General features: G+C 41.5%; 2 protein-coding genes across 3 annotated transcripts in view; one reads left to right on the forward strand and one right to left on the reverse strand.

The window, feature by feature from the left end:
* Positions 1–9691, reverse strand: part of MBTPS2 (membrane bound transcription factor peptidase, site 2) — an 81809-nt gene extending 72118 nt beyond the window's left edge. The window contains exons 1-3 of one of the 2 annotated variants that reach the window (XM_088451497.1): positions 9487–9691; positions 4224–4372; positions 3124–3262 (exon numbers count right to left, since the gene is read on the reverse strand). In XM_088451497.1, the coding sequence (XP_088307623.1) occupies positions 3124–3262; positions 4224–4372; positions 9487–9561 (363 nt within the window). In that variant the 5' untranslated portion in view covers positions 9562–9691. Of the gene's footprint in view, positions 1–2106; positions 2183–3123; positions 3263–4223; positions 4373–9486 lie in introns of those variants that run through there. The other variant, XM_088451496.1, reaches the window with a different exon arrangement.
* Positions 9692–9705: 14 nt separating this feature from the next.
* SMPX (small muscle protein X-linked) overlaps positions 9706–22380 on the forward strand; it is a 171582-nt gene continuing 158907 nt past the window's right edge. Inside the window, exons 1-2 of the mRNA XM_088451498.1 lie at positions 9706–9723; positions 10289–10360. Coding sequence (XP_088307624.1) covers positions 10317–10360 — 44 coding nt within the window. The 5' untranslated portion in view covers positions 9706–9723; positions 10289–10316. The remainder of the gene's footprint in view (positions 9724–10288; positions 10361–22380) is intronic.

The following is a 22380-nucleotide window of genomic DNA, read 5'->3' on the forward strand; positions in this document are numbered from 1 at the left end:
ATTTGTGCCTCGAGACAATCGTGTCTCAGAGGTCTACAGATAATTCCTTGGACTTCATGCTTGGTTTGTGCTCTGACATGCACTGTCCAGTGTGGGACCTTATATAGACAGGTGTATGCCTTTCAAAATCATGTCCAATCAACTGAATTTACCACAGGTGGACTTCAATTAAGAAGTAGGAACATCTCAAGGATGATCAGTGGAAACAGGATGCACCGGAGCTCAATTTTGAGCTTCATGGCAAAGGCTGTGAATACTTATGTACATGTGTTTGTTTGTTTTTTATTATTACATTTGCAAAAATCTCAAAAAAACTTTTTACACGTTGTCATCATGGGGTACTGCATGTAGAATTTTGAGGTCAAAAATTAATTTATTCCATTTTGCAATAAGGCTGTAACATAACAAAATGTGGAAAAAGTGAAGCATTGTGAATACTTTCCGGATGCACTGTAGCTATTCAGCATGTCGACACTGATGAAACAGTCACAATGTTGACATTTCATTATTAAATGTAACCCTAATGCTGACATGTCAACATTTTGTCCACATTTTAACCAGGATACCACCAAAACTGTCGATATTCTGGCATTGATATTATGAATGTCGACATAGTGATTGCAAACAATGTAACTGCACAGCAGATAGGTACAGAAAAGAGCGTTGGCTAAATTTATGCATGTACCAAATTAAGCAGAACACAGATCCAAATACCAAGGACTGTCAGGCCTCAAATTGAATCTATGTATCAAGACCAATTAGTAGGGGCTTAAAAATAAAGTTGCCTTGATTTCTAGTCCTGGAATTGATTATTTGCCTTCCTGTATACTAAAATAACCCACCCTTCCAATGAGCTCCTGCTAAGATGGTCACACAAGGTGCATTACACCATAGGCGCTACTGAGCAATTTTCTTTATATAGTGTAGCATGCGTGTACACAAAGAACTTCCATGAAACCCAATATCTTTGACTCGCTACGGCACTACTATTGGGAGGTACTGGACCATCCTCCCTACAGCCCTGACCTGGAACAGAGTGATTTCCATCTTATAAACTAAAAGGTCAGGGAACTTTTTTACCTTTGACCCCAAAATATATTTAGATACGCCGACGTTACCCCCTTGATTTGAAAGGAAGGAAATCATATAGTAGTGCCTCCATAGTTATGCCCCTGTAGTAGTGCCCCCATAGTTATGTCCCTGTAGTAGTGCCCCCATATAACACCCCTGTAGTGCCACTTGTACAAAAAAAACAAAACAACATTTTCCTTAATCCCTGCTCCTGCAAGCTCCGCCGTTTTGTCCGCCCGGCTGCTCCTCGGAACTATGGGAGAGATGTCAGGATGGTAATAACATCTCAGCAGGCGTTCGGCTTAGAGCCTCCCTGTGGCACAGCCGGGCTTGCATATGAATCATTCTATATTATAGAACGATTCATATGCATGCCCGGCTGTCCGTCCATTACCCCCAGGAATTTCATTATTACCCCATGTGGGATCATTTACCCCTGTTCCCTGACCACTGCTTTAAACCACTGAAAAATCACCCACAGCCACCTCCAGCTAGATGCACCCTCTGGAGGAAAAGAAGACATGGCTGCACCGTAGCATAACAAGAGTGGCCGGTCAGCATGAATCAGGTAGGGCTATTCTAGAGACAGTTAGTGCACTGTGCTGACCGGAAACACACTGCTCTTTAAAGCTGCACCCAGCTCTCACAAAAAGTTCTTCCAGACTAGAAACATTATAAATGCAATATAAAAACAGTTTTTCTTTACAGGTGCTACTACGCCAAGCTCTCATTTCCCCCTTTTATACCTTATTTATTGAACCACCCTCGATATTTTTGTACATTCGACCTTACCACATCTCCTCCTAAATCTGAAGTCTCTACCTCCCCATTGTGTCCACCCATATCCCATATAAATTCTAAGCTTGTATGAGCAGGGTCTTCTTCCCTTTGTCTTTGCTATGTAATTGTGCTAAATGGTCACTTTATGTATCTATTTGAATTTCTTGTGGTCAGTTTTAGCTAAAAATAATAATTATTATAATAATAATAATAATAATAATAAAGTGCTAGTATTAATCCAAAAAGAGAACTGACCACAACTTGTAGCATGCGATCATTCTGTGTCCCTGGACTCTCAGACATCATCTGTCTTAATGTCTGCATTAATGTCCCCGCCCCTGTAGTAGTGCCCCCATAGTTATGTCCCTGTAGTAGTGCCCCCATATAACACCCCTGTAGTGCCACTTGTACAAAAAAAACAAAACAACATTTTCCTTAATCCCTGCTCCTGCAAGCTCCGCCGTTTTGTCCGCCCGGCTGCTCCTCGGAACTATGGGAGAGATGTCAGGATGGTAATAACATCTCAGCAGGCGTTCGGCTTAGAGCCTCCCTGTGGCACAGCCGGGCTTGCATATGAATCATTCTATATTATAGAACGATTCATATGCATGCCCGGCTGTCCGTCCATTACCCCCAGGAATTTCATTATTACCCCATGTGGGATCATTTACCCCTGTTCCCTGACCACTGCTTTAAACCACTGAAAAATCACCCACAGCCACCTCCAGCTAGATGCACCCTCTGGAGGAAAAGAAGACATGGCTGCACCGTAGCATAACAAGAGTGGCCGGTCAGCATGAATCAGGTAGGGCTATTCTAGAGACAGTTAGTGCACTGTGCTGACCGGAAACACACTGCTCTTTAAAGCTGCACCCAGCTCTCACAAAAAGTTCTTCCAGACTAGAAACATTATAAATGCAATATAAAAACAGTTTTTCTTTACAGGTGCTACTACGCCAAGCTCTCATTTCCCCCTTTTATACCTTATTTATTGAACCACCCTCGATATTTTTGTACATTCGACCTTACCACATCTCCTCCTAAATCTGAAGTCTCTACCTCCCCATTGTGTCCACCCATATCCCATATAAATTCTAAGCTTGTATGAGCAGGGTCTTCTTCCCTTTGTCTTTGCTATGTAATTGTGCTAAATGGTCACTTTATGTATCTATTTGAATTTCTTGTGGTCAGTTTTAGCTAAAAATAATAATTATTATAATAATAATAATAATAATAATAAAGTGCTAGTATTAATCCAAAAAGAGAACTGACCACAACTTGTAGCATGCGATCATTCTGTGTCCCTGGACTCTCAGACATCATCTGTCTTAATGTCTGCATTAATGTCCTCCCCAGAAGAATCATTGATCCGAACATGGCAAGGATTCCAAACATCATACCCAAGCTGAACCTGTAATATGAAAAGGCAGACATGTATATTGTAGTTACGGGGTGACTTATGTAGTGTTAATTATAGGTCCGGCGCTGGGCAGGGTGACGGATCATAAAGAAGGCACTGAAAAGGTAGCGTGTCACTCTTGGGGGCGTGCCCAGCACTTACGGACATGCTGGCCTGCCCCCAAGCTCTCCCTTTACTATGAATAGATGCCGTGCGGGTGGGGATGGCACCTGGCACACCCGGCAGGCTGTTCCAACAAGAGGCCAGCAGGTAGGGCAGGGGGCGCAAATTGCCATTTTAATATCGGGCCCTGCTAAAACAGCCTAGTGGGAAGACTACATATGCATTGCACATTACGCATATTAAAAATATGAAGGGGAGCATACAGAAAATTATTAGTGAGATAGACAAAAAAAAAAAAAAAGTTACCGCAGCTAACTGAAATCCCCCTTATGCTGGATACACACTAGACGATGTGTGTACCCAGCGATGTGTACACACTGGACGATCCAGTACCGACAGCCCGATATGTCGGCCCCTGCCACATCGTCTAACTGGGCAGCATGTAGAAGTTCCGACAATGCGACTGAAGACCCCACAGGAGCGCACACCGCTCGACACAATGGATGATTTTAACAATTTGTCGTTCTGATGCATCGGAATCAGCCGAATTGTTAAAAAAAATCATCTAGTGTGTAGGGCAGTGTTGGCTAACCTTGACACTCCAGCTATTGTGGAACTATATATCCCAACATGCCCTGCCAGTTTTAGCATGCCCTAATAGCAAAACTGTAGCAGTGCATGCTGGGTTATGTAGTTCCATAACAGCTGGAGTGTCAAGGTTAGCCAACACTGGTGTAGGGTGAATGTCCACATAATATACCACAACCAATTATACAAACATAAGAAACTATTTTCTTTTTTAGGTCTCAGGCTGCACCTTTACACTGTATCAGCATACAAATAAACTTACCATATGTACAAGAAGGTTGGCTTCCATCTTCCCCATTTATAAAAGAATCGGTTAAAAATTGTTGTTTGCCAGCGGATGTGAAATGGCGAGATGCTCAGTCCTTGTGTGGAAAGCCACTGTTCATAAGAGCACTTGTACGATTTTGATGACTAAGAAACAGAAATAAAAGCATAATATCTAATGTCAGTATCACATATCCCATACAAACAAATGTAAGCAGCAAATAGTCACGCACAAATGATAAACAAAGGTATTGGTACGATATCCCCTTCAGATTTTGCAATGGTTCTAGCGAGTAAAATAGTAGCTTGGTAGGAAGTACTGTAATAATTTTTAAAATGCCACTTTAATTTTTCTTTTTTTTTTCTTACACCAAATCTCCCTTCCCACTAACCTTGGTCTTGAATAGCAACTGTGCCCCTAAAGTTCCAAATTACCATTTACCACTAAGGGGCGTATTCGATTTGAGGCGTTCGGTCTGGATTCGCGGTAATTTACCGCCGATGACATCATTATCGCCTGTTTTAGTTTTCCTCCGTATTCAAATTGAAAGACTTTCCGCCTAGGCGGAAAGTTAACGCAATGTAATAGGCGGAAGAGTATCGCCTATGAATAGCAGGCGTTAAAAAGTGCAGAATTGGGGTTTTGGGGTGCAACATTGCGGGACTCCCCGTGCAGCCTTCAGATAGTCCCCCAAAGATAAACTGTGTCAAAAAAATAAAAAAAAACACACTTTTGGACACCCCAAAAAAGATCACTTTCATTTTGAGGGTGAAAAAAAAAAAAATTGGGTGACAAAGTTAAAAACTAGCGAACTTTACTCTGGGGGGGTCCCCAAGTATGCCCCAAGTGTTTTTTTCATTGCAGCTGCTTGCGGCAGGTGGGTTTTCCACGTTTTTTCAACTCACTTTAAAATATGCTGACCCCCATGTTCAAGTACCCCAAACCTGGTGGGCATAGTTATTTTTCTCCAAAAAAATCTTCTAAATGCTCTTCTGCAGCACTTTCTTCCAAGCCGCATTTATGCACCTACTATTACAAACCCTGACTTCCTTCAAGAGATAATAATGGGGGTACCCATAGTGATCCCCTATGTCTAAACATCTTTAGGGTGTCCTCTTGAATATTTTCCAAAAATTCCTGTTATGTTTCTATCTGTTAAAAAACGGGATAAAAAGTTTAAAAATAAAATGACATAGGGCCCCCCTCCAAAAGCCAAACCAGCCCCAGGCTTGGCAACCAGTGGTGGTTTCTAAGAATACAGGGAACAAAATGTGTAGGGTTCCACCGTATTTTAGAAACCAACACCAGGCTGCAGGGACTAGTGCTGGTTTTAAATATAAGGGGCAAAAAAGACGTGGGGTACCCCTTATATTTAGGACCAGCACCAGACCCAACCGACCGGGGTGTAATGCCACAGCCCGGAGACCCAATCACCGGGGTTCCAGGTCCAAAGCATTAGCACCCCAAGTCGGTCAGCGCAAGCCGGTGATCTCGGGGTAGCCGGGGACCCCCAAAAGAAGGGTTCCCCCCCTCCCGAGCACCCCAGGCTTACGCTGAAGCCAGGGGCTCTTCCCCATACCCCTGGAGCGGTGAGTATGGGGTTAACAGGGGGGGGGGGCAAATAATGTAAGACTATTGTACTTTACAGTGGAACTACAAGTGCCAGCATGCCTGCCATTTTGCACTTGTGGAACTACAAGTGCCAGCAGACGTGCGGCACTTGTAACTTCACTGTAAAATAAATAGTTAAAAAAAAAAAAAAAACACACACACACCGCGTCCAGTATAAGCTTATAACACACACCTACTTACCTATACCAGATGGAATATCCATAATGAATGGCCCTGCAAAAAAGAATTCATACTCACCTATATCCTTGCGCTGGTCTCCGTAGCATCCCCGGGAGTTGGCTAAAAAAAAAAAAACCTACTCTATTGACCACACGGGCATGGGATGTGTATGTGTGTTGCCACACATACACATCCCTCCCGAATGCCAGCTGACGGGATTGACCGGGGCATTGCAGTCCCGTCAGCCAATCAGCGGCCGCGCTGACTGTAGAGCGGCCGCTGATTGGCTCCGGCAACTGACAGTTCCCACGTGGGCGAGTCATTTTTTAACTATTTATTTTACAGTGGAGTTACAAGTGCCGCATGTCTGCTGGCACTTGTAGTTCAACAAGTGCAAAATGGCAGGCATGCTGGCACTTGTAGTTCCACTGTAAAGTACAATAGTCTTACATTATTTGGCCCCCCATTACCCCCATACCCACCGCTCCAGGGGTATGTGGAAGAGCCCCGGGCTTCAGCGTAAGCCTGGGGTGCTCGGGAGGGGGGGGGGGAAAATCTTCTTTCGGGGGTCCCCGACTACCCCGAGATCACCGGCTTGCGCTGACCGACTTGGGGTGATAATGCTTTGGACCTGGAGCCCCGGTGATTGGGTCTCCGGGCAGTGGCATTACACCCCGGTCGGTTGGGTCTGCTGCTGGTCTTAAATATAGGGGGTACCCCACGTCTTTTTTGCCCCCTATATTTAAAACCAGCACTAGTCCCTGCAGCCTGGTGTTGGTTTCTAAAATACGTTGGAACCCTACACATTTTGTTCCCCGTATTTTTAGAAACCACCACTGGCTGCCAAGCCTGGGGCTGGTTTGGCTTTTGGAGGGGGGCCCTATGTCATTTTTTTTTTTTTAAACTTTTAACCCGTTTTTTTTACAGGTATAAACACAACGGGAATTTTAGGGAAAAAAATCCAGGAAACCCCCCAAAGATGTTAAGTCCGGGCCGCGTTAAGTTAATGCGGCTCGGCTCAAATTGAATTCGGGCCTATACTGCAAAATTCTGTTTGTTCAGATATTGACATTCTGAAGGGAAGGAGATTCTGCATGTTGATGAGTACTATCAATACACTTCTGTGCTCTGTGACCAACAAATTAAAGCTCAACTATTAATCTATCACACACTGTACTAGGATGAGCCCTCCATTCCGCTATAATGCGCAAGTGCAAACTCTGATTGACCCTTTCATTTTTTCTCTTAAAGTACAGCTTATCTTACACTAACATACTAGACAGTTACCCATTCTTTGCATGGATTTTACAAACAATTCAATTTAACTGTTAATAGCAAGTTTATTATATCAATGCTTTCTTGTAAACTACATTATGGGTTTTTCAGATAAGTACAGTATTAATATGTGGATGTTCTACTAGTAGCTGGCTCTCAAGTCAAAATACAGTAGTAGCTATAGCAGTGTCTTAATTTGGTGTTAAAAACTTGGCAGGGCGCCAAGGCCTCCCCGTTTTTAAGACAGCAAAATGCACCATGTCCTCCCTGCCGGCGCCCTGCTGAAACAGCCTGCCAGGTGCCGTGCCGACCCCCGAGGGGGAAAAAATGATGGCGCAGATTTACGGGTTCAATCCAATCAGGAAGTTTGTGCGGTTAGTGGTCATAAGAAAAGAACTGGAGGTTTTTAAATGGTATCATATGTCTGATTTTTGTACCTTTTGTTAATGGTAGCAAAATTATAGCGATCGTTTTGAATCAAATTAACGTCTTTCCAGCATTTTGGGGTACAGAAAAAGATCTATAGTAATTTTTCTGTGTTTTTATACAAGTTTGTAAAAAGCTGTCAAACACTTTTACATCTAAATTGAAAGTTCAAAAAACTCTCTCCAATCAATAAAATACCTCCACATATCTGCCCCACGTCAGTTACCCCTACATGCGCCAACCCCACGTCAGTTACCCCTCTATGTGCCTGCCCCACGTCAGGAACCCCTCCACATGCCTGCCTCACGTCAGTTACACCTCCACATACCTGTCGCATCATCATTTACACCTCCACATACCTGTCCAACCATCAATTACACCTCCACATACCTGTCCCACCATCATTTACACCTCCACATACCTGTCCCACCATCATTTACACCTCCACATACCTGTCCCACATCATTTAACCCATTATTGAGCTTTTTAAAGAAATACACCTGAAAACTACATGCTTTTCTTGCCGAAAATTATGCTATTTAAACCCCTCCAAGTGCACGATTATTCGTTGCGAGGGTTGTAGCAGACATTCTGCACTATGTCCAGCAGTAGCGTAACTAGGGCTGGGGTCAACCGGTGCTCGTGCCTTGGGTGCCTTCAGACTGGTGGTGCAATTGGGGGGGTATTGGGCACCGCTGGCTGCGGTCCAGGTCCGTTTCAATCAGTGTAGTGCGGCCCACACTACACAGTAGAATAAACACACCACCGCCGGGTAGCGGTGTGTTTATTTTAGACAGACTCTCATTGGCTGCTGCACCCATGTCCAGAGCTTCTGGGGCCGGCAGTGGGTGAAGGGAGAGACGTCATGACGTCTCTCCCATAGTGCCGAGCGGGAGAACGGCGGCAGGTGTTCAGGTACGTATTGTGTGTGTCTTTGTGATATATGGAACTGAATAGGGGGGGCACTGCATAAGGGGGGCCACTACTGGAGGCACTGCATACAGAGGACCACTACTGGGGGCACTGCTTAGGGGGGACCAATATATAAGGGTGCACTACTACATGACACAGTGCATAAGGGGCACTACTATAGTGGGCATTACGACTGGGGGCTTTAAGGTGCATATGTAATGGAATGTTCCCAGAGTGACTAGAAACGTCAGTAGCCATGCCCACTTTTTCAGCGCACACACCTTCGCCGTGCCGCATACGGAGCTCCATTTTTCATCTTGCCCTGGGCTCCAAATACCCTAGTTACGCCACTGATGTCCAGGAATATTTACCGTAAAATAAAGATTTTCTTCCCTACCTTTCCACCTGATCAGGGGCGCACAAAATAAAACAGAATAGCCTCTGTAAAAGAAATACAAATTTGATCTCCATTTGCAAATGAAATTTGCGGTGCGAGTTCGCTGTGAGAACGGCTCGCAGGACCTAACTCGCATCTAATTAGATTGACCCCTAAAGTAAAACATCCCCATCTGAACCGCACAGATTAGCTCTGTCCTGCAGAGTGCACGTATATCAGCAACCTGTGAGAGCAAATCAGGAACACATGAATATGACTGATCCGTGTACGTCAGTGTAGCGTGAGACGGTGTCAGGTCTATCACAGGCTGATATTATACCCAACATCGCAGTCATAATACTGACATAGCATATATAGGATATTTACTACTGCCCATGTACATGTCAGCCATCATGTGTCTGTACAGCATTGGCTTTCACGTGGGTAACGAATGTAAACCTTCATCCCATGCTGTCTCACCATCAGGAAGGTGTCCGCTAGGTAAATTGCGCACCATCCTCCAAGCACCACCACGACCAGCGGTATCGGGATCATCGTGACATCCAACGAGGTGACCACGGCGGCGGAACTCAACCATTACGGGAACTTTGCACATCGGGCGCCTGTTTCCTAGCAGACACTTCCTCAGTGAGCACCGACAAAGCTCTACAGCGATTCGTTGGCGTTTGATTACTACGCATGACTGGTGCTTCCTATGTGCGGACATTTTTTATACGGGCGGAAGTAAAATACCTGCAGTTTAGTATTAGGGAGCCTTAGTACTACAGTATAATGATATGTTTGTATGCTAGTGACATATTCTTTGTTGTTGTACTATAATGTACTCACTTTGATTTATAAAAGAAATAAGCTGAATATGATTTACTTTTCATTTTCTACATGATTTTAGTTATCAGCTTATCGATTATATAGAGGCAATGTCTTTTTCTCCACTGGCAGTGATCCCCTATATTTTATATTAAATATATAATACAGTTTATCTGGTGTTTTATATTTGAAACAGTTCTTTCTGGTTTTATTCTCTGGTTTATGTAAATTCTTTGAATAAAACTATGAAGAGAAAAAAAAAAGTACATTATAGGCAGGGCTTAAAGTGGTCCTGGAGAAGTGGTGGAACTCATCTCCCCCACAGTCTACTTTTTTTTTATATCACGGAATTAATAGACAAAAACTAATGTAAAATGCAGAACCATGCATACTTTTTTATTGTTATAACCATATCATACATACTTTAATTCAATGTGTCTTTGTTTTCTCATAGCCTCACTGACTGACACACTAGAGGACTAATGATACCCTGTGAAGGGATTTTTCTACTATATGGGGTGAGCTGGTATGTAAAGATTTGTCTATTCATTTCTAACAGTTAATTGTATACTGTATCCTCATGGAAACTCATAACTATTATTTATTGAGGTACTTGTGTACTTTACGGACTCATTGCAGAGAGAACCCAAGTGTTCTACACTCATTATTATTCTTATCAATCATGGTAATGTCTAAATCCCCTTCATGGAGATTACTCTGACGTCAGCAGCCAGTGTCCAGCGTCATTCGCTACCATCCAAGTGGGCATAGAGGGGGAATGTAGCTTTGTTGCAAGCCACCGAGCCCCAAGTGCGGCGAGCGCAGTGAGCCCGCGAGGGGACAATTTTCTTCTTTAGCTGGGGACAACTTTCGGTACTTGTGTACGTAGAGTACAAAAGAACCTTTAAAACATTCATTGGGTTCTCTCTGCAATGAGTCCGTAAAGTACACAAGTACCTTTATTTATATAGTGCCGCTAATTATGCAGTGCTGTACAGAGTATTTTTCATCCACATCAGTCGCTGATGCAGTTTCACACAAGTCCTTTTTGTACAATGATCTTGCGAATTTTTGCATTGTGCATGCTCTGTAGCTGGGCATATGCATCTACAGGGGATTCAGAGTCACATGCATCTCAGTCATAACTTCAGCCCTGGCAGAATATGCATAACTGGCAGTTAACGTGCCCTTCGCACATAGGCAAAGTTGAGTGAGGACGAGTTGTGGGCAGAATTCTCAGTATGAGTCAGTTAGAGTTGTGAGTATGCAGAGATCCATCTAATTTCTGATGGAACTCTTGTTGCTGGGCCGCCGCAGCCCCAACACTGCTCAGTATACCCCAATAAAGTGGCCGTTATTCTCCACATTACCAGGTGGAGATGTCGTGATGCAGTCCCACACGTACCCGCAAAGCCACCTCCAATCCCAGCTGCCCACAATGCCCCCCCGCCTGTTATTTTCGCAGCCAGCTGTCACTATCGCTGATGCTGCCCACTGATTGGGCAGAGGCTGCAGCTGCTCCCGCCCTGAGTGTGGGAGCTCGGGTCTGTGGGTGTTGGATTGGATGCTGCAGAGCGCACAGGGGAGCGGGAGGAGCGTCTGTCAGAGCCCCAATCCCCTCCTGCCAGCAGCCAGAGGCGTAGCGAGGGTGGTTCCTGTGGAGCTTGTGCTCTGGAAGCCTACCCCAACCAGGGTGCAGGAGATCAGACATCTGACGGGGAGCGCATTACATGCAGAGTCTGAAGCACATAGAGAGATCAGTGACTTCAGACAGGGAGCATGGTGTGGGCGGAGCAACGCTTGTGGCTCTGCCCAAACCACGCCCCCAGTATGGAATCACTGACCTCTCTGTGTTTCAGACTTAGCAGATGATCCTCCCCCTGTCGGATGTCTGATCTGCGCCCTGTGAAAGTGAGGAGGCGACATTTGAGAAGATCTGAGGGGGGAGAGCTGTGTAATATATGTGTTTGAAGGGAGAGCAGCTTTGCCTGTGTGTGGGGGGGAATCTGTGAGAGGTGAATAAAGACAAGGAGGAAAAACTGTGTAATGTGAGCACTCTTGAAAATATGAAATAATTAAAACATAACTTTTAGGTGATATTTCGGGGCTTAAAATTAATGAAAACAAATCTACTGCGATGTTATTACATCCCACCCTGCACATCCCGTCGTGGGGTTCCCCATTCTCATTTTCCTGGGCCTCTTCACATTTGGATTATCTAGGTATCCAAATACCAAAAAATCCCGCTCTTTTATATGAAAAATATGTCACTCGTACTATTCGAAATATTACAGACGAGCTTCGCAGTTGGCAACACTTAACACTATCATACTTGGGGAGAGCGACTTTGATAAAAATGATGACATTCCCTCGCCTTCTATATGTGTTACAGGCACTACCTATTTTACTCACATCAAAAGACATTCAACTTATTAATAAACTATTTAGGTCTTTTATATGGCAGAATGGTAGGGCCCGTATAAGTCTAAGGAAGCTATGTCAACCTAAGGCAAACGGGGGAATAAACTTCCCAAATATTCTTGACTACAATCACTCATCACTGTTGAGGATATTGATAGATTGGCTGCACGATAGGGAGGTTTACACTAATACATCAATAGAGTCACAATTCCTACCCACTATGGATTTAAAATATTTTTTACACATACATGATCAAGAAGTACCAATAGAAATCCAAGATAATCCTTTGCTCATGACAACTAGACGTCTGTGGCATATTTTACGTCACAAACAACGACTGAATGCATACAAATCAATATATCTCCCATTAGTGCGTAATTTGGATTTCCAAGAAGGAAAGGCAACATATCCCTTTACAATTTGGAGGGTCGGAGGTGTGCATACTGTAGGTAATTTGATGGCACTAGATGAAAAAAGACCCCTGACGTTCCTAGAGGCAACGGAAAAATTCGAGACATTAAGGGCATATCCCCTGGCATATTTCCAGGCAAAACATTATATCACATCAATAATGCGGGTATTCTCACCCTCTGACTGGAATAATCCATTAGACAGATTAATAGGTAGACAGAACCCCAACAAGAAGGCCATATCTATATATTACAAATTTCTTGGCGAAGAATTGGATCATACATTGGTCAGCCAAGGTATGCGACAATGGTTGACTCAATTCCCAACCCTCACAATAGAAGACTTAGTAAAAGGGTTATCAAGATCACGTACAATGCTGAGTGCTAGTACATATAATGAGTTATTTTTAAACATTTACCATAGAACTTATCTGTCTCCCCACAGAAGATACAGAATGGGTCTGTCAGACACTCATACATGTCCTAGATGTGATGCAGTAGAAGCAGACTTATATCATTGCATATGGCAGTGTCCAGTAGTCCAGGGCTTTTGGAGAAAAGTCAAACAAGACGCTGAACGACACTTAGTAAACTATGCACCCTTCACACCTGAATGGGCGATATTGGGTATTTTCCCAAAGGGGCAGAGACTTACCCAAGGTAGCAGAAAACTATTAATAGCAATAAGTGCTGCAGCTAAAAAAACTATATTGCAGGAATGGATCCAGTCCACTCCCAAAACCTTCACACTGTATAAAGAAAAATTGCAATTTATCTTCAGAATGGATTGGGTAGAGACCATGTTTAATAGAGAAAGGAAGGCCTCCTCTTTTTTCGAGACTTGGGAGAGTTATATCCCCACCTTGTCAAACACAATGCAAATTTATAACTGTATACGAAAAACACAATGGTATGAGTCACAGCTATTGTTAGGAGACTCATTAATTTAACTACTGATAAGGCGGATTGTGCACTTAAATAGAGAATGTTGGTATGATCGATGGGCGGACACCGGACGGAGATTTACTATGTTATATGTTTTCATATTTTCTATTGAGAATTATTTAAATACAAATATATGTTGTATATATGATAAGAAATAATCGATAAAATATTTCTAAATGTTTAGTAAGAAAAGAAAAGGAAACATTCATAATAATTAATGTGTGACAGCATGTAAGACTGAGATTAAGATTAATGGAAAAAGATCTAAACAGTAATGGATTTCAAGTATATAATTTGAACTCTGTGTTATATGCATATTCTTTTCTTTGCATGTCTATTATGTATATGTAAATGATTTCCTTGCTTCGGTTAAAATAAAAATATTTAAAAAAAAAACAAAAAACATAACTTTTATTGTACTTATTACCAATAAAATAAATACCTAATTGTAGCATGAAATAAAAATGTTGTACATAAAAATGTTTTGGTGTTGTAGTATTAGTATGAATGGAATTGCCTTCTACATTTAAACACCAAAACGTATCTATCAGATGATATCAGTGAACATCTGGCAAAATATTGAAAATATATAAATTCTATATTAAGGCTTAATAAATAACATATTCATAAACCAAGTCGGTATTTTATAAAATAGTGCAATACATCATTAAATCACCTCAAAAGAAGAGAAAAAAGTCATAGAATAGTCAGGAAAACTAGTCTTGTCACTGAGAGCTCTGCAGGATCTCACCTGACACAATGGTCATCTATGAGAATAAAGCAAGCTGACTGCATGCAATATTCCTTAGAAGCAAAAAGGTTGAGTGGCACGTTGCTCAGGAGTTCGTCACTATTCATGGATGTCTTGCTTTCGTATAGGACATCCAGTACAAGGACTAATGACCTGAGTTAATGACCAAACAATCAGAATCCTCGAATGGTGTTGGGCTAAAGTTAGCAAACTTTTATGGTTGTCATACATGTATGGTACACACTGGTGACAATCAGTGCATGGCTAGTATGATAGTAACCTGCGAAGTAGATAGCTCAGTATAGTAGGGAACAGGACCAGTACTCCCAGTTCTACCACAACCCACTTGGTCTATTTGCCATCGATGAGAAATGTGACATAAATGGAGACTTGTTATACCCTTTGAAACAAAGAAGTGAGTGATACGTTGCTCGGGTGTTCCTTTCTGCTTTCAGGTGTCATACTATATAGCATATGGCATCTAATGAGAGTAGTACTGACTCGAGATTGTACCTAATCAGTCAGAAAGAGTAGAAATATAGAAACATAGAACAGTACTATGTAGACCACCTGGATAGTAGTAAATAGTTATTGAGATTAGTGTGTTATAAACAAATAGAAAATGCTGGTTTACACAAATAGATTGCCACGTAGTTTTATCGGTACCGCACTAAGCTAGCGTTGACTATTACATGCAAATATTAGGTAATGTACCAAGCCATGCTCAATATATATACTGACTGCATAATACATGAGAGCGATCTGCACACATCTTTTCACTCTCGGATTATATACAAAAAAAAATCCTGCAATGTTACTAAATTGCTCAGAAGAACTAAAAGGCAGCAAGTCTTATTGTGTAAACAAATTGTAACAATTAACATTGAAGACAAAGAATCTTTGTTTAAGGTGAAAATGTTACCTGACGTGTTCCCCGGCAGTGGCCTGCAATCGTCAGTTGATTCGGTGGGGAATTAAGTAGCATTGGATGCAATGTAGCTATAAGTATTCAATGGATAAAACATAACATCCACACAGTCATGCGCCATAACCCACCATGTCACGGATCACAGAAATACACAGTGTAAGATCAGGGAAACACACAGGTATACCAACTTGGTGTGAAGGTGTCCCGTGCTGCGCAGCCACGGGCAGACGTCCTACTCTAACGTGCGTTTCGCTGGTCTGGCTTGTTCGCAGAGGTAACAGCTGCTGAGGTAAGTTCTCATCACTCTGGATTTTAAATGGAAATTGCTCAATAGGCAGATGCCGTGTTTCAACAGACAGGACAATTGACCAATGAATGTCCTGTCAAAGTACATCCTATCCACCAGCGGATGTATAGTAGAACCCTCCTGACTTAATAACTGACAGGGAAATCATCCAATCAGAGATCTCATAGGGGTAACATATTGAAAATATTATGGGGCATGTTAACAGACTTTCTGTACCAAAATATTTTGTTATTAGTTATTAATATTATTAGTGTTACGTGACCTGGTAGAGAGTAAGAAGTAGATGAAGGTAGAGTAAGGAGAAGCACAAGAGAATATAATATGAAAGTTCCGTTAAGCTATGATGTCTCCATTGCTTAAATATTCTTCTGTATGGTGGTATGACATCCGGCAAAAAGGCCGGGAGATCATAATAGAGACAAAAGGGGGAAACATATCTAAACAGGGGGACATGTTTTTTATATTTATATATATATCTATATATATATATATATATATATATATGGGAATATATAAAAGGATGTTGGAGAAAGAAAACATTTATATAAATAGGAAATAATGAGAAACTTTCTTGTTGATCTTCTACATTTTATCCTCCATAATATTTTTTTCACTTTTCAAGACAAATTCTACTGGCAGATAAGGGGCACAGCCATGGGTTCCACTTGTGCTCCCACCTATACCAATTTATTTCTCGGCTGGTGGGAGCGGGAGGTGGTTTTCTCCCAATTAAATGACAAATAGACACAACATGTCATACAATGGCTACGTTATATCGATGATGATTTTGTCATCTGGGGAGGCAGCGAACAAGATTCCTGGAATATATTGGTATCTTAAATATGAAACAACTTAAATTGAAGCTTACATGGGAAAAGAGCAACGTTAGCATTTCTTTTCTGGATCTCAAAATTAGTAAAGGACCAAATGGCGACATTTTCACCAACCTGTATAGGAAGTCCACAGCAACAAATAGTTTGCTACATGACCAAAGTTGTCATTTTCCACCGACAAAATCCAACCTTCCCAAATGTGAATTTTTACTTCTTAGACGTAATTGCTCTAATGAGGCGGATTTCAATAAACAATGTGAAGATCTAACTTCCAGGCCAAGACAAAGAGGCTATAACCACCGTGCCATAAAAAAAGTGAAATTCCAAGTATCTAAGATTGGTAGAGACACCCTTGTCTTTCCAAAACTGAAACTACAGGAGAACACAGAAGAGATTTGCTTTTTTGGGGACTTTCTGTCACGACCCTGTCTAGTTTTCACCTTTTGCCTGTAGACTTACGCCTGCCAACTGTCTCATGGATCTGTGTGTGTAATCTGCCTGGGAGATCTGCTCTGATCATGCTGGCTGCAGCACATCTGTGTGCATTCCTTTCCACAGTGATTATTCACCTGGACCCTCCTCTGTCTGTGAACACTGCTAGCCTTGATTTGAATCGCAGGTGTAGTTCTGACTCTCAGTACTGCAGAGATGATTGCTCCCTCTGCATGTTTGCCTCCACCACTCAGAGTGCTACTACCAGACCACCTGTCCGTATCCACCAATTCCTGCGAGACCCATGGTATAAACACCCTCCTCTGATAGCATTCTGGGCCTGAACATCTTGTTACTTCCCATGGTGTATAGTTCGTGCTGTATCTGTATGTAGGTGCATCCTGAAATCCTGCCGGTTCCTAGACCAGCTCATCTGGAAATCCTGCTTACAGCTATACCTGGTGCATCCAGAAATCCTGCCGGTTCCTAGACCAGCTCATCTGGAAATCCTGCTTACAGCAGTACCTGGCAATCCAGAAATCCTGCTTACAGCAATACCTGGCAAATCCAGAAATCCTGCTTACAGCAATACCTGGCAAATCCAGAAATCTTGCTTACAACAATACCTGGCAAATCCAGAAATCCTGCTTACAGCAATACCTGGCAAATCCAGAAGTCCTGCTTACAGCAATACCTGGCAATCTAGAAATCCTGCTTACAGCAATACCTGACAATCCAGAAATCCTGCTTACAGCAATACCTGGCAAATCCAGAAGTCCTGCTTACAGCAATATCTGGAGCATCCAGAAATCCTGCTAGTACCCAGGCCAGTGCAACGCGTGTGTTTCAACATCAGCTATAAGTGAGTTCCTGCGCCCCTGACCTTAGTCTTGTGCTCCGCTGCCTGCCCTACTCGTGGTTGGTCCCTGGCTCCCTGCAAACCTGCACCGTGTTACCCTGCCTTGCTTCCTGCTGTGGATCAACTCCTGCTTCCTCTGCCTACCCAGTCCTCCCTGAACCTTAAATTTCTACTGGTTCCAAGTTCCTGTCATTTATCATCAAAGGCAGTTCTCACTGCCACATAAGTCTTGCAATAGAGCTATCTACCTCATCTGTGATTCCTGTCATGCTGCTCTCTGCTGAATCCAGTTCATCACCTGAGTCAGGTAACTCTCAGACAACAAACGTGACACTTTTGCAGGGATTGGCAAGACCTTATAGAATTCTACAGAAACATTGGCCAGTACTCCTTTTGGATACAGATTTAAGGGTACAGTACATCTGAAAGATGAGGCCTCTATGAACTGGAGGAGGGCCAAGAATCTAGGGGATTTTATCACACACAGCAATTTTGAATGCTGTCTTAAAAAGATACCTAAAGTTAAGGGGATGTTTCCTTGTGGGAGATGCAAAGCATGTAGCTTTATCATCAAGACCAACAATGTACAAGACAAGTATGGCAAAATTCATCCCATACAGGACTTCTTTAATTGCAACACTACTGGAGTTGTTTATTGTTTCCAATGTGAGTGCAACTATAAATATGTGGGAATGACGACACGGGCCTTATAAGGGCCTATCCATTAGCAGATAAATTGAACGATAGAACCATATATTGTTCAATCGTTCAGTTTATCTGCTATGGATAGGCCCTGAACGATGACAGATGCGCACTCCCACGGCCGATAAATTGAATCTTTCATCTCTCCAACATGTTGGTCAATTATCGCATATCGCTGCCAGAAATTAGAAATATCTGGCAGTTTATATGCGGTAAACGATGAAAGATATTAGCAGCAGCTACAGAGCGCTGCAGAGAAAAAAATCCACTCCCTGAATGATGTCATGCGATATCGTTCATCGTTCATTGTTTGCCAAAATCTGTCATGTACATGACAGACATCGTTCAGCAGAGCCACCAGAATTTTCAAGGGATATCTTTTGTCTTTCATCGCTCAGTAAAATATCTGCTAATGGATAGGCCCCTTAAGTCCCGGATTTTCGAACACACAAGCAACATCAGAAACGCCATATCTGATACAAGTAAAATTAAAAAGATATCTTCAGTTGCACGTCATTCCTATTGAAGCACAAGAGTGATCTAGGACAACTTAAAGCATTCTGGCTCGAGAGAGTGAGGATGGGTATCAGGGGAGGAGATTTGAATATGGCCTTACTCAGAAAGGAATCTGAGTGGATATTCAGGCTGGGTACTCTAGTACCTGATGGGTTAAATGAGTATAACAGCTACAGTCCATTTTCATAAATCATACTTATGACACGTTCTTAAAGGTATTTGAGACACTGACATGTAACAGGATCTATTTATATATAGTTTTATAATTTATTATATTTTATCTGAATATTATCTATCTTTTTTATCTATCACATCCTTTTTTTCCATTAATGTCTTGCACATGCACTTTAATGTCATTTGTCTTTTAAACCCTTTACACTTATATTGATATTTGTGATAATTAAGTATTCATTCTTTCTCTTTTTCATCTTGTCCATGGACAGAATATTTATAATTATGGCTTATCAATTTTGCAACTGTTAGATATTTCACCTACTCACCGTCACATTAATATTGTACCTTCACGATTAACCTCAGCTATGTAACTTTGTTTATTAATTTATTCACATTCAGTACATTTATTGGATCGGGTCACAGGCACAACCCATCAATATTACTCTATTTTATTGTCACATTTTAAATATATTTTTTCTGTTTGGATGTAATCATCCACTATTATTATTTATTTATTATTAATCATTATTTATATTTTCACACCACATTTATATTATTTTTTGAATAATAAATGTATCATACCATATTCTTTTCATTCACGCTCAATAGGTAGCTTATTTGTGTTTGTTTTCATTACTTTATTCACACTTTTTGAACACTTTAGTGGGCATTTTGATATTGCTTGTTATGTTCTATTTCAATGAACTATCACATTGATTATTTAAATAGACAGTTTCTTAAATATGATAACATTGACTACGGTTTTGTGTTTTTAAGAGATTCTGAGCTGCATACTTTTGTAGATTTTAATGACACACACTTCCAAATTACATCAGATTATTTTTAATGGACAAATGTATTAATGCACCGGTTGCCCTTTAGAATATTAGTTTAACAATTTTTTCCAATTTTTTTCTTTTTGAACATATCATAGGACTGGCAGTTTTTAGCCTGGTCATGTCCAATTACCACTATTTACATTTTTTTCATTCTTTTTTTTCTTTTATTATTTTTGATATATATATATATATATATATAAATATATATATATCTGTTTCTTCTATAAACTTAATTTTTATTTTGTTATGTGTATTTATATTTATTACTTTTTCTCATTATTTCCTATTTATATAAATATTTTCTTTCTCCAACATCCTTTTATATTTTCTCTTTTATAAATAGAATTTTTTTTCCCCCTTTTGTCTCGTAGCCATTGTATGACATGTGTGTATTTATCATTTCATTTGTAGAAATCCACCTCCCGCTCCCACCAGCCGAGAAATAAATTGGCATAGGTGGGAGCACAAGTGGAACCCATGGCTGTGCCCCTTATCTGCCAGTAGAATTTGTCTTGAAAAGTGGAGGATAAAATGTAGTAGATCAACAAGAAAGTTTCTCATTATTTCCTATTTATATAAATATTTTCTTTCTCCAACATCCTTTTATATATTCCCTTTTATATATATAAAAAAATGTCCCCCTGTTTAGCAATTTTTCCCCCTTTTGTCTATATTATGGTCTCCCGGCCTTTTTGCCGGATGTCATACCACCATACAGAAGAATAGTTAAGCAATGGAGACATCTTAACTTAACGGAACTTTCCTATTATATTCTGTTTCGGTACGGAAAGTCTGTTAACATGCCCCATAATATTTTCAATATGTTACCCCTATGAGATCTCTGATTGGATGCTCTCCCTGTCAGTTATTAAGACAGGAGGGTTCTACTATACACCCACTGGTGGATAGGATGTACTTTGACAGGACATTCATTGGTCAATTGTTCTGTCTGTTTAAACATGGCGTCTGCCTATTGACCAATTTCCATTTAAAATCCAGAGTGATGAGAACTTACCTCCGCAGCTGTTACCACCATGAACAAGCCAGCCCGGAAAAATGTGAATTGGAGTAGGATGGGTGCGCAGCACGGGACACCTTCACACCAAAGATGTATGTTTCCCTGATCTTACACTGTGTATTTCTGTGATCCGTAACATGGTGGGTTATGCCGCATGACTGTGTGGATGTTATGTTTTATCCATTGAATACTTACAGCTACATTGTGTCCAATGTTACTTAATTCCCCATCGAATCAACTGACGATTGCAGGCCACTGCAGGGGAACACGCCAGGTAACATTTTCACCTTAAACAGAGATTCTTTGTCTTCAATGTTAATTGTTACAATTTGTGTTCACAATAAGAATTGCTACCTTTTAGTTCTTCTGAGCAATTTAGAAGTTCAGAGATCAGCCATAGTAACTTTGCAGGATTTTTTCTGAATAATGGGCACTACTGTGGAGTAATGTGAATAAAAGATACTACAGCCATGGCCAAAAGTTTAGAGAATGACACAAGTGACACAATGGTCTCAGGATGCTTTACTGTTTGCATGACACAGGACTGATGGTAGCACTCACCTTTCCTTCTCCGGACAAGCATTTTCCAGATGCCCCAAACAATCTGAAAGGGGATTCATCAGAGAAAATAACTTTACCCCAGTCCTCAGCAGTCCAATCCCTGTACTGTTTGCAGAATATCAGTCTGTCCCTGATGTTTTTCCTGGAGAGAAGTGGCTTATTTGCTGCCCTTATTGACACCAGGCCATCCTCCAAAAGTCTTCGTTCTGTTTCATGCCAACAGTAAAGCATCCTGAGACCATTCATGTGTGGGGTTGCTTCTCAGCCAAGGGAGTGGGATCACTCACAATTTTGCCTAAAAACACAGCCATAAATAAAGAGTGGTACCAAAACATCCTCCATGAGCAACTTCTCCCAACCATCCAAGAACAGTTTTGTGATGAACAATGCATTTTCCAGCATGATGGAGCACCTTGCCATAAGGCAAAAGGGATAACTAAGTGGCTTGGGGAACAAAACATTGAAATTTTGGGTCCATGGCCTGGAAACTCCCCAGACCTTAATCCCATTGAGAACTTGTGGTCAATACTCAAGAGGCGGGTGGATAAACAAAAACCCACAAATTTTGACAAACTCCAAGCATTGATTAGGCAAGAATGGGCGGCCATCAGTCAGTATGTGGCCCAGAAGTTGATTGGCAGCATGCCAGGGCGAATTGCAGAGGTCTTGAAAATGATTTGGCAACACTGCAAATATTGACTCTCTGAATAAACTTAATGTAATTGTCAGTAAAAGCCTTTGACACTTATGAAATGCTTGTAATTTTATTGACAGACAGAGGCATTTAAGGGGCGGGGTCAGCCGCCGTTCCCGGAAATGGGTCCGTTTCCGCCCCATTTTCCAGGAGTGG

Source organism: Taudactylus pleione, unplaced genomic scaffold (assembly GCF_031769625.1).
Source record: "Taudactylus pleione unplaced genomic scaffold, aTauple2 ptg000026l, whole genome shotgun sequence".
NCBI classification, from domain to species: domain Eukaryota; kingdom Metazoa; phylum Chordata; class Amphibia; order Anura; family Myobatrachidae; genus Taudactylus; species Taudactylus pleione.